Here is a 13,655-nt window from a genome sequence, read left to right on the forward strand (position 1 = left end):
ATTTGGCTCTGCAGGCAGATCCTTTTAACTTCATGGTCTTAGATACACACCGACACCATGAAGTGTGTGTGTGTGTGTGTGTGTGTGTGTACCTTTCCAAATCATGTCCAATCAATTACCAATTGTTCTGATGTTATTCAGCATATACATGATGTTACTGTGTAAAGTAAAGGACTACAACTGACTGAAAAATGGACTTCAGTTAGGTGATGCAAAAAGAGATGACAGCATAGACCACTGGAGACTACATCCTTCTCACTTTACGTGTACAAGATTATTCATCTAATGTACAGCACTTGATGCTTTTCACTGTTTACTTAAAAGTTTAATTATGTCAGCCAATCAATGCTGGCTTTAAACAGCAGACATGCAGGACTCTCCCCTGCACCTATTTAATAGTCTTACCAGTGCACTTGCACACACCATAGGACAATACTAATTACAGAAAGAATAACGGCAGCTTAGTGTTCGTCATTAGCATTTCCTTTTGAAAGGGAGATGGGGTAATATAAAATACATTGGCAAACATTAAACATTAAGAAACCACTCTGATGTTTCACAAAACAAGCCCCGGGGGCCATATCGTCTGCTGACGAGCGTTAGTTTACCACACACGCCCCCAAAACTGGGTGTGTTTAGACATTTAGTGATGACTCTCTCCTTTTCCATCAGCCAGATCACACCGCATGCCCTGGTTAGAGGTGTGGGGGGAAAAAAAGCTGCTTTTGAGCAGTCTACAAAACAGTTTCCTCTCTCTCTCTCTCTCTCTCTCTCTCTCTCTGCTGCTTCAAGGTCCAATCTGTTGCGTGTCCAGAGACGGTCGTCTGCATTCCATGGTCGTAGCGGAGTGGCTATTTCAGTTATCGTTGCCTTTCCATCATTTGAAACGAGTCATGGTCATTCTCCTCTGACCTCTGGCAAAAACAAGGCATTTCCACCCAGACCAGAAAACTGCCACTCACTGGATATTTTTCTCTCTCTTTATTATTTTTTTTTTTTTTTCTTTAAACCAATCTGGGAAGCTTAGAGATGTTTGTGTATGAAAATCTCAATCGATCAGCAGTTTTCTGAAAACACAAACAACCAGACCACCTTCAAACTCACTTAACTCACCTTTCTTCTACTTCTTTCTGTCTGCTGTGCTGTGAAATGAAGCAGGTCATCTTGACCATGCCCTCGTGCCCAAAAGCACTGACTTGCTGCTATGTGATTGACAGTATCGCATCTCATGATATCGTTAACAAGGAAATTGTAACAGAGTGTTGCCAATGGTGCCAATCCCAGCGGACATAGGGCGAAAGGCGGGGTCACACCCTGGACAGGTCGCCACAGGGCCACATAGAGATAAACAACCATTCACGCTTACATTCACACCTTTAGAGTGTCAAATTGGCTTAATCCCCAAATCTGCATGTGTTTGAACTGTGGGAGGAAACCAGAGAATGTGGAGAACATGCAAACTCCACCGCACGCATTTCAATATCATTTTAAGTGGCCATCTTAACACGCCACATACACCCCTCTGTGATTATGCATGAGCTCATATCCACTGAGGTCAATGTACTGATGAGGTTTGATGAGACGTGGTTAGATTAAAAAAATGGGCCGTAACTGAACATCAAAGGAACGTGGCAAACTCTAATCTACGACTGTGCGCCACGCATGAGAAACGGACGATAGACGATGGAGGCAGAGGAGGTGGTGAGAGTTTTAAAAAGCTTGTATTTGCCTGGGCAGACATTTGAAGTGGGGCATGCATGTATTGGAGGATATTTGAAGATCTGTCCACTGCAATTATACAAAGAGAAATTTACCACGGTGGGTTATTGAAACAACAAGGGAACATAATGTATTGTACAAGAAACCTGGGAAAGACATGGAGCTTGGCAGTTGCTAGGCATTAATACCCATTCCAAATGTACATGATCTACTTTACCATGTCTTTATCTGAGTAAGGGGTAACACGAATGTACATACTTTCTACATTAGTGATGTACAAATGTACACCTGGACTAATGCTGCTGCTGCTGAACTTGATGTAAAACAATCCTCTACATTACAGCAACAAATACCATTTATAACATTCTCAAAATAAAATATTTGATATGGTTATTTATTCATTTAACAAATCTAGGTACCAGTTGATTAAACCTTACACCACTGAAGTGTACACATGCTTTTTTAATTATCTGGGCATTTAAGCCTCCTTGTGTTCCATTGGCAGGAACAGTGAGGGCACAGGCTCAAATATCAGGCGGTGAGGAATATTCAGACACATTTAAAGCCCAACTGGGAGGGGACTTAAGTCAACAACAGCCACGTCACGATTTAAACAAAGCAGGTGAGGCAGAATATGCACCTGACTTATAGAAGCTGGAGGTCTTGGAATGTCAAACTAAACACAAACACAATGCAACCAGGGCCCTCGAAGCCCATGGCACACACGTCTGACTCTTTTTCACACACAAATAATGTTTACAGGACCCTTCCTTCCTTCCTTTGCTGATTCTGTTGCCAGCCAACAATAACAAAGAAAAGCTTTGTCAGGCTGTCAGCCCTGTAAAAGCAGACCTTTGCCAAGCTCTCGGAGTCTCAATCTGTTTTCACTGTGTCAGTGCTCATTAATGTCTCTGATTGTCCTCTTCATCTCATTGTTATACAGGCTATCGTGGCGGTGTGGCTCAGATGTCCTTTTAAATTTGATAAGGCTGACCTCATAGACAAAAGTGACCTCCGCTGACCGGCACATTGGATGTTGTGTAGTAAATGAGATGAAGGGGGAAAAAAAAGACTGAGCAGAAGATAGCATTACATGCAAATGAATGTGTGTGTGTATTTTGTGATCTCTATGGGACCTTTTCTGGCATAAACACTGACCCTGTCAGGAGTCTTAGACTTTAAAAAGCTTTATTTAGGTTGTCCAAATGTAAGGGAGTCAATGCAGTGTCCTAAGAAGAATAGCAAACCTTTGCTCGTGCGTGTGTGTTTGGACATGCGCAAGGGACTGTGCACGTTTTCACGGGTTGGATGATAAATGACACAATTGTGCAGAGGCTGGGAGATCGAGGGGATAACTGACACCATCTCTCTATTTGCATGTACTGTAGGTATGTTTGTATGCCAGGCGCATGGAGATTAAAATCAATGTCGAATTGCGAGGATTCATATGGAGGCTGGACGAATGGTGAGAGGCCCGGACTGTCTGACACCATTCAGGGTTGTGTACATCATCTCCGCGGCGCTGATGGGCCCTAATGCAGAATAAGGAGAGCCAATCAACTCCTATCTATCCACTCTGCCAGGGTGACACATTGCAGGGGGACTTCAAGGCCAGCACACTGACTGCCACATTCTGCTGACAAATCATTACATTAGACATGTCGACAGAGATGGGAGATAATAAGATTGAGTTACAGAGTTTAAGATGCATTATGAACACCTCTTGTTTCCTCGGTTCCTTCCATTTTCACAATTCCTTCCATTTTTCAATACCCTTAGTGGCTGATCGATGCTAAGAGAGATTTCTGAACTGGACAGAATTTTGTATCCGTATTTTCCTCCTGTGCTACAAGTACTAAACGACTAGTTTAAACGGATCCACCGATTACAAGAGCCCCACATCACTGACTGTAAATCCAGGGAAGCAGGTATTCAGTAAAGTTTAAAAGCAGTAAAGCACAATAATCATTTTAAGAGCAAAAGTGACAAAAAGCTATCAAACGGCAAAAGTAACTCACATACAACAGAGGGAAATAGTAGTAAAACAAGAGCTGATGAATAGCAATAGTAGGCATACAAATAAAGTCCAAATGAACTCTATTCTAATTCAGTTTTAGCTCTATTCTTTTCCCCTGTATTTTAGCTTTTAGAAAGGCATTCTAGAAATGTATTTTATTCCTTTTAACTACTGCCCAAGCACTGCCAACACATCTCACTCTGAGTGTGTGTGCAGTTGTCCATGTGGATAAATGGTGATTGGCATGTGGCTGAAAGTGGGTGGTGTTGAGTGATTAATCAGCATAATGAGTGTAGATGAGCACTGTGCAGATGGCGCCCACACTTAGGACTGTGTCTCCCAGCGGGAAGTCTTTTTTGCTCCCCCTTCAGTGCCTCTCTGTGGCCCTAACTCTGCTCCCCGAGGCATGTGCTGTTTGTGAAGTCATTTCTGTATGATTTCATTCTTTAGTCGTCTAACTCCGGGTGGGGGGGGGGGTTTGTTTAAGTATATGATCAGCAAAATTTCCATATATATATATATAAAAAAAAAAGAAGCATCCCCTCTCTTGTCAAATTCCGCCTCATTATTCTGTGTACAGAGACAAAACAAACACTGCTGTAAAAAAACAAAAAACAACAACGTAGGAGCGAATTCTGTTGTCCGTCAAACGCAAACGCATCAACTGAGTTTTTAATTATTTCACTTGGAACAAAAGCCACTGAAACAACTGTGGGACAGAGAAGAAAAAAAAAGATTTAAGAACAGTTTGATTGGAAATAAACATATTGCACAAAGAAAACATGAATCACATTCCAACACACACCATATGACCACATGCAATCATTATTTAGGTTGGTTTTTGGTTTCTGTGAACTTAGTAATTATTTTCTCATCCAAATGAATGAATTTAATACTTAATATACGCTAATATGTGCATTAGGGGCACCTATTCAGAGACTCATTACTTATTACGGCATTATAATCAAATAAAAAAAAGGGTTAAAGATACAGACATCGTAGTCTGTAAAGACTAAGTACAAATACTTCACACATTAGTGAGATGCAAGTCTCACAGTGTCATTTTAATTAAGATAAATCAAGAAATGTTGATATATTCTAAAATTGTATATATGGAGCAGCACTGGAAGTAAACAAGCCACAGTGACCACAGTCCATATGCACAGTATCTTGATGGCCGTGACGGTTCATGTTAGGGTAAGGGGCTAGTCGATGTCTATGAGGGTCCTCACTCACTATGTGTGAGTGTGTACACGTGCGCCTGCCTTGCGTGAGCTTGCTCCGCACAGTTGCTCACCGTGTGATACCTTCCTCTGCTGCTCTGCTCACGTTTGGGGACTTCAACAGTGTGTAACTCTCATCCCTGCTGTCTCGCCGCAGCAGGTGTGTTTCGTGAGTGGAGTGTAATGTTTCCACCATGACCATTCATTCATTCATTCATTTTATCTTCAAATCAGCAAATTGCTCTCAGGTTTGTAACGTTATATTCATGTGACGCGTGCACACCTGTTAATAAGATTATAATCTGAGTATTTTAAAAAGAGTTGATGGACAAACGTGGTCACTAAAGGTGTTTTTTTTGCAAGACCATCAACCTAATTGTCTTTATGGGGATTAGTCTGTCTTTAGCACGGCAGGTACACGTGTGCGTGGTGTAGCTCCTACGCTGATAAGCATCAAGGCTCCCCTTTCAGTTTGTGACATTAACTCAGTTCCCAGATGCTTGGGTCATCTCTCACATTTCATTTCGTGAGACTGGTTAAGCCTTTGTTGTTGTTGTTGTTGTTGTTGTTGTTGTTGTTGTTGTTGTTGTTGTCAGCGTGTGTCCTGCTTCACTTTCATTAAAGAGGGATACGGAAGAAGAAAGAAGATGAACTGAAACTCTGTCATATTGGGGGAGTTATGCCTGCTTCCAACACCGGCAGAAAAAACAACAAGCGGAATAGTCTTAAAGGTTAGAACAGCTGCCTGTAAATCCACCACCTAAAACGAAAATGTTGTTTCCATCCGTGCAGTGCAATGTAGTCACTGATGCACCAAACCGACCTGTTACACCAACGTTATTTGTTTTCAGTGGCTTGGTCACACACACGTCACTGCCCAGAGTGTGATGAAATCCAAATTCATAATTGCTGCTAACTAATGTATGACATGAAAACGCTGACAAATATCAGTGCAGACTGAGGCCGTCTGATGAAAACTTCACCTCACGTGCACCTGCCCGGCTTTCAATAAAAAAAGCAAATGCAAACAAAAAAAACAAGTAGCCTTTAGGAGGTTCATCAATCACAGTAAAAGACAAAGGCAAGAGGAAAGGAAGGTGGAGTTGGGGAGAGTCTGCCAAGGCTCATTCATTATAAGAGGCTGAATGGGGGGGGGGGTCTCTATGGTCGACATGACAATGAGGAGACGGACAAAAACAACAAAACAGACCATTACAATGCTAAAATGGAGTCGCCACACACAGCCCAGCAGACTCTGCAAATTAAAAACAAAAAACTTTTCTTTTCATATGGGCAGAGGCAGAGAGAGAGAGAGAAAGAGGGTAGAAAAAAAGAGAGGGATAGAGAGAGAGCACACCACACTGAACATCAGTTTTACCTGGATGAGTGACTCGCTCAGTCTTTCCTCGTCCACCTCCAGCACAATGTCTCGGATCTCTTCATAAGGCAGGCGGAACGAGCCCAAGAAAATTGCTGTTGTGATGGAGAGAGAGAGAAGAGAGTCATTTCCTCTCCTTTTTTATTAGACTGCAGGGTTCAAAGAGACATTTCACCACTCATCGCTCCTCAAACAAAATGACCACAGACCCAACTTGTCACACGGAGAATCTAATACACTTTCTGACCCTCAACGGGATAGTTTGTGTCATCGGGACAACAAAATGGGACGAGGGGCATCGAGGTTTACGCCCACCCCCCCCCAGAGAACAAGAGGCGCAGAGGTGACACCATTTTTGCTTGATTCTCAATGAAACGTGAACGGCAAAAACGTAACGATGATACAAACGTAATCATACCGCTTACAAGTAGATGTGGCGGCGGTAAGGGTAAGAACGGGTACATGTTGTTTTTTTGTTTTTCTTTGTGGGTGGATAAAAAGATGCAAACTGAATCTGCCCTCGGGGACAGCCTAGTGGCTGTTTCACTCTGCAGGTGGGGGGGGGGGGTCTCCAGTGGAAATTGGAGCTGATGGTGTATCCAGGTGGAAGTCACAGGTGGAGGTTTGGTAATGAGTTGAAGGAGTCACACTCAACAGCTGTTATACTATATGGCTGCAGCAGTGGGACCTGATGTCTGTGTTTTGCATGCATGCAACAAAAGGAGAGGCTGTGAATCTTTTTTTTTTCCCCCCACAGTTACCACATGGAGATGTAATGCTATTACATCCATCTATCCAATTTGTACCGCTTTTTCCTCCTTGAGGGTCGCGGGGGGTGTTGTGCCAAACAAGGCGGTAGGCGGGGTACACCCTGGACAGTTTGCCAGTCCATCGCAGGGCCACACAGAGACAAACAACCGTTCACTCTAACACCTACGGTCAATTTATGGTGTCCAGTTTTAATTAATGTTTTTGGACTGTGGGAGGAAGCCGGAAAAAACAGAGAAAACCCACGCACACACGGGGAGAACATGCAAACTCCATGCAGAAAGGCCCTTGTTTCGACTGGGGATCAAACCTGGGTCTTCTTGCTGCAAAGGCTGCAAAGAGTGCTAACCACTACACCAACTGTGTGGCTCTAATGCTATTAGTTAACATTTTATTTGTCATATTCACTTCACTTTATTAACTTCCAATTTGATTGGTTTTACTGAATGAATGAAGGGAAATTTTACATCATGTGCTATAAACTATAGTTTACCATTAAGGTAATGTGTGCTTGTTTTATTTTGACGCACTGATACGAACTAAAATGCTCCCGATCAAATTGAAAGTGTCATCACTAATTAATGTTTTAGCGCCGTATCTTTCATAATGTCTCTTAAATTGGCCCTGAAAACTCTCCCTCTATCAAGCTCACAGCTGGCTATTAGTTCCTCTTGGGGATGTGCTGTCAAAATAATGCTGGGGCAGATTGGATCATTACTTAATTCAACTCAACTCAAGTGGATGGCGCTCAAATTAATTGAAAGAGAAACCGATATTAGGGTTTTTAAGTTATTGTAAAAGACAACATTTAAAGGGTCTTGAGATAATCTACATTGCAATTTAAAGCTATTAACGTAAGGTTTTTCATTGTGAACGTCACTTTCAATATTCACTTTTGCGTTTCAGATGTACTTGGTAACTGTCAATGAATTAACACAACAGTATGGATTGGAAAAATATTGTGTCCAGACCAAATACAAATCATACGCGGTCAAATCACTAAGGCATACTTTTGCAAAGCATCTCACAATTTAACGTGATCAGAATCCCAAAATACTCCCAAGTCCCAGTGCACGGGCGTAATGTAGATGAACCGAAACAGCTCCTACACACTTGTCTTCAACAATCACATTTCAACAAAAGTGAATGGGAAATTAGTTGCAACTGAAGTCGACACAGGCCTCTGTCGAACCTGGAAAAAGTCGACTTTTCTGCGCGGTTTATGTTGATTAATACTGCCATATACTGTACACTGGCTTACACACTCATCTTATAACTTTTTGGATATGTTTTTGCTCACAGGGTATACTTCTAATCTAACTTCTTATTAAGGATTGTTTTGTTTTTCCTTTTTTTCACATTTTAAGCATAGAGTATGTCAAAGTGTTTTCATTAAAGAGCGCCGGGGAAGAACTATTTTATACAATATACATTTTAAAAATGATAAAAAAAAAGTCAATTCAGCCCTTTTATTTTCTATTTTGAAAACATCTTAAGGCTACGAATGATTGATTGCTAATGACTGGAATATACATTTGTGTTATTATTGTGTTTGGCTGGAGGTCTGCATTCAATACACAGGCCACTCTAATTAAATTGTACAAATGAAGAATGGGCTGTCATTAAGCACTGGGCTCTTTTTTTTCTATTTTCTTTTTTTGCTGCACACCCCGCTCCATGTTCCTCTTTAATGTGTAGAAGTAATTGAACATGAGCCACGTTCCTGCTTTTTGTTTCAGGACTTTGCTTTGGATACTAAGTGACTAAGGTCACTGAACCGTCCTCCGAGCTGCATCATTGTCAAAATCATTCATTGAAAACATGAGTGTGAGCTCATATCTCAAGTTGACAACCTCTAATTCTCTGTATTAGTCTCGACCGCAAGACAAATATCCACACTGGAGGCCTGCGCAAAGTCCAGGACTCTGATTTGAGTCCTGCTTGTGTCCACATTTTCAGGACTACTTTGGATTTGGACTCAGGCTCAACCATCAACTGTGGACAGAAACATGTTGAAAATCCCTGAAAACCCTGCAAATAATTCACAATAAAAGCTCCGTTAGAATTCAGGAAACTGGAACGTTGCTGTGCTTTAACGTCAGAACGAGTACATGACATGTTGTGTCTCGCGTAGGCAGCACAAATTAATTAACACGCACTAAATGAAAAGCAAGATGTTGCACGACAGAGATGCACCGCTCACACATCCGGTGTTGCCTCAGCTGGAAGCAAGCAGGGGCCTTTCAGACAGACAGACAGATAGACAGACGGGCCAAATTTCGGTCCAACTGACAGTTTCGGACAGACAAGCGGAAAGTTATAATTTATCAGTCAGTGGCATGAATAATTATTACACCAGAATACTTAACGTGGCACGGACATCACAATCACTCATTCTGTCCCACTACCCATCCCGGTCGCTGAACATTCAATACCGCCAAGCATCAACATTGAAAAGTGAGGGTTTCCACAGGAGACAGTGAATATGATCTATGGCTGCTGTGGGAGGATGTCAAGGCCACTCCGGGGGAAGCTGCGTAATACAAACGCCTTGCACCTATCGAGGAAGTGAGATTTCCACTCTTCCATCTGCCCATCTGCTCGGGCTGTAATCAAAGATGGCAGTGACACCTATCAACATTGTAACACACTGGCACATTTGCAAATATGCACACATGCTCACATGTGCGCAAACACACACACACACACACATACGCACAGATGCTTTTATGTGTCATCCGTATGCTCGGGCCACATGCCCCCGTCCTGACATCAGAGCCCTGAATTTCCTCTCGTGGACTCATTTATCTGCCCTCTGTTCTGTTCGCGGAAGATAATTCACAGCGAGTGAACTGGTTTTAAGGCGCCAAATAAGCACCAGTGCGTCTGTGACGGACATGCAACTCCTACAGCATCTTCCACACGTCTGGTTGGCCTTCAACTGTCACCCACAGTGTACACAAATGTACCCACCTATACATAATATCACCCCGGTCTACAGTGTGCCGCTGCATCGTTCATTCCCTGTCCTGTGTCTTTTAAGGGACAAAGGGTAGAAAAGCGTGGATAAACAAAGGGGCGGGTGGCGTAGGGGTTGCGAGGAGGACGACCTGTAATCTTAGCAGCTGACATGCATATTTCATGAGGTGTCATCATCTTCATTGTTTCACCAGGGAGAGGGACATCGAGGCGGCCGATGAAATCCCAAAGAGCAGGAAAAACAATGAGGAATGCTCTGCTTACCAATCAGTAGGTAGAGCCAGCAGCCACTCGAGATTTATGTGTGTGTGTGTGTCTGTGTGTACTTGTGTTTGTTATCTCTTTAGGACCTTTTTCTGCAGTGAACACTGACCTTGTCAGGACCAGTAGTCGCCAAACTAAAACCTGGTCCTAATGAGGCAGAACCTCGGCACAATAATTTATTGACCTCCTTTACAAAAGAAGAGGCAAGGTTAAATTAATTCACAACCCGAGCATGTGGCTACAGTGTGTGTTTTTTCATTCATCAGATATAAACTACTGAATACATGACCACTTGAACACAGTCTAAGGAAACACTCAACACCTAACTAACATGCTCCCTCCACAAACAGCTTTGCTGTTCTGTTCATGGGTGTTTTGAAAACACCTGATGTCTGACATCTCTGAGAAAAAAGGTCATAGCTACAAATGGGATAAGGTGACAGTTTCAAATGAAACAAATGGGCGGTGTGTACTCACAGAGATTCTGTGCCGTCTTAGGATCCAAGATGCGCAGCTCTTTTGCCTTTTTCTTGAACTGTGGTACTTTGTCTTCGGGGTCATCTTTCACGTCTCTCTTTACTGCAGAGGAAAAACAGGGAAAACAAAGATGTCAGAATTCACTATGTTGGTAATTCATGTTGTGACTGTACAGCACGCTGTTTAATTGATACGTTACACTGGTTGCTTTCGGTTACATAAACAATCGGGAGATCAAAACACGTTCAAAAGTGATGTTTTTCGGCACTTCCAACAGCAAAGTGGGAAGAAAAATAACAATTTGCATACATTAGAATGCAAATACATGTATGCATATTAAAACATGAGCTGACAGGCCACAGTGGTGAGACAGCAACATATGGCAAAAAGCAATTAAAAAAATAAAAATGAAATCATCGTCTCCATTACAGCCATAGTGAGAAGTTTCACATCACTCTTGTGTTCAAAAAAAAAAAAAAAGGGAGTTAAATATCTCAGAGGGTGATCAAACTGATGAGCTTTGGTTTTAATAGCACATGGTACAATACATGTAAAAGGGAGACTCCATCCCCTTTTACACTAACCAGATTAACACAAAAATGTGCATAAATTGCGTTCCTCAAATAGTAAAGGCCATGATTTTGTCTGATTCCGTCCAGCCTCACGCGTGTAAGGACACGTGTGATTTATTGAAAGGATGAGACACTTTGTTACGGTCGCCTCATTTAAAGTTACACTGGAACCTCATAACATGTAATATCATCAGATGAAGCACCAGAGAACAATCCCGCGGATGAATTCCCTCTCTTCATTTGTTTGTTGGCGCCAGCATTTCTGTCACTGTGACAGTGGGTAGATAAATGATAAGCACAGCTTCTTCCCCGAGGCCCTGTCTGTCAACTTGCGAGAGCCGGGGAGATACAGTAATTGCGTTACCCACTAAGAATCCCAGAAAATACCATTAAGTCGCTGCTTCGTGACCGAAGACAACAGACAAATTAGTCAGAGAATGAAGAGACTTAATCTTAATGAAGACGTTACGAAGTCTGCAGTGCTCTGCATTAATACCATGCATTGCTCCTCATTTACACTAAAAGGAAAGAAAAAAACAAGAGTCTATATACAGCAGAAATGTGCTGAGAGGTGGTGAAAGAGATGAAAGAATGGTGGATTTTGTTTTTAAACAATAAAGAAGCAGCAAAGTTAAACAGAGATGTTGCTCGGCTTCCTTCTCTCTCCCCTCAATGGCTATGGGAGAGGCTGCACACTTTGTTGCTAATCATCACAACTGTTCTGTTTCAACCCAAGGTGGGAGTCTCTCAGGAAATGTAGAACAAACAATCTACTCCCAAAGCGCTGGCTTGCATATTTGAAGAAACAATCAAAGAGGCAACATCTCCTGGGCACGGAGAAGAAGCGATGCTGAAGGCACCTGCCAAACTCCAGTGCTTGCTGTCAACACATGACATCTGGGATGCAGTTGTTTACTGTATTAAAGAAGCGCTAAAAAGGGTGTTAAGTATATACACCAACGCTACGCCGAGTAAAGTGGTTTGATTTTCTGTCAACATCTGAGGATGTTCCTTCAGAAGCCTGCAGAACTCTGTGCTCTCGACTTAAAAAAAAAAAAGTCTACTCAAAGCACAAGACAGTTCGAGCATATTTGGAGCTCAGACGTGCTCGTGGACCGGAGCACTGAACTTTTTATGGTAACAGAAGCCCAAGAAGTAATTAATTAATGTGAAGTTAGCACTACGCTTTTTTTTTTTTTGAAAGTTAAATCAGGCTTGGCAGCACTGCTTTAAGATCTGTTACTAATTTTAAGCAGTTACAAACCTTGAAAGAATAAATGAATGTGAAAATAGTGAAATCATAAGGGCACATTTAACACCAGTGCATTAGTTTAAATACTTTTTTTTTTTTCTTAAATGGGATGTGTATTATTTACAGTACTGTGCAAAAAACTTAAGCCACCACTTGTTGTTGGCCTTGCTGATGCATGATTTAATGTCTCTCCATGACCATTGGCATTTTGAATAGAAAGGTGTAATTAGACGTTGGCCTTAGCAAACTTTGGATTAGATACGAGATTCACTCATACGACATGTTTGCAGCAGCAAACCACTTTACAGCAGCAGCCAGTTTTGCCCAAGGTTACAGAGAGTTGTCTTGTCAGAGGTTAAAAAAAGAAGGTTATTTTCTGGTTGTATTCTAATGAAAATCTTTATAATAATAATTTGGTAATGATGGCATTGCTAGAACTAATTGTAAACGGTCTGTATACACACATGTGGGGTTAAAGTGTCTTGCCCAAGGACACATAGGCATGAGGACTATAGCGGAGAAAGACAACTCGCTCCACCGCTGTGGCCGACGACTCCTTTTCTTTCTCACAGCACTGAAGTTTCTTCCAAAGTTCGCCCGTTATGGCTTTCACGAGACAGTGTAAATGCGCTTGTCGTTTTATGCTTCCGCGTCAGCAATTTCCCGAATTCCTTAAAGTTGACCAAACAGAGACAAAGTAAATATACATCGTCTTTACATGAAGCCCGTGGCAGCGGAATCACCTCGACAATGTCCTGACTCAGTAACATTTAAGGCCCCGAGAAGTAAAGCTGGATTTTTCATGTGGCAAAAGCCTCGGACGGAGAAACTGGAGAGCCAGCAAAAATAAAACACGAGGAAACAATGATCCCCCTTTGAGAATGGCTCACAGACAGGGGGCAAATTAAACTTAGAAGGCAACGCTGGCTAGTTGTGGTATGAACTTCTTCTCTTAAGCTATTCTATTTCGCTTTTTTTTCTCTGCAGCCACTTGAATCTCTCACCT

The 13,655-nt window shown here is 42.1% G+C and overlaps 1 protein-coding gene across 4 annotated transcripts in view; it reads right to left on the reverse strand.

The window, feature by feature from the left end:
• diaph2 (diaphanous-related formin 2) overlaps positions 1-13,655 on the reverse strand; it is a 338,483-nt gene that overhangs the window by 134,871 nt on the left and 189,957 nt on the right. For all 4 annotated transcript variants that reach the window (XM_058649427.1, XM_058649426.1, XM_058649428.1 and 1 more), the window contains 2 exons: positions 10,826-10,927; positions 6,338-6,432 (listed from right to left, as the gene is read on the reverse strand). In XM_058649427.1, coding sequence (XP_058505410.1) covers positions 6,338-6,432; positions 10,826-10,927 — 197 coding nt within the window. The remainder of the gene's footprint in view (positions 1-6,337; positions 6,433-10,825; positions 10,928-13,655) is intronic.

Source organism: Solea solea, chromosome 14, assembly GCF_958295425.1.
Source record: "Solea solea chromosome 14, fSolSol10.1, whole genome shotgun sequence".
NCBI classification, from domain to species: Eukaryota; Metazoa; Chordata; class Actinopteri; order Pleuronectiformes; family Soleidae; genus Solea; species Solea solea.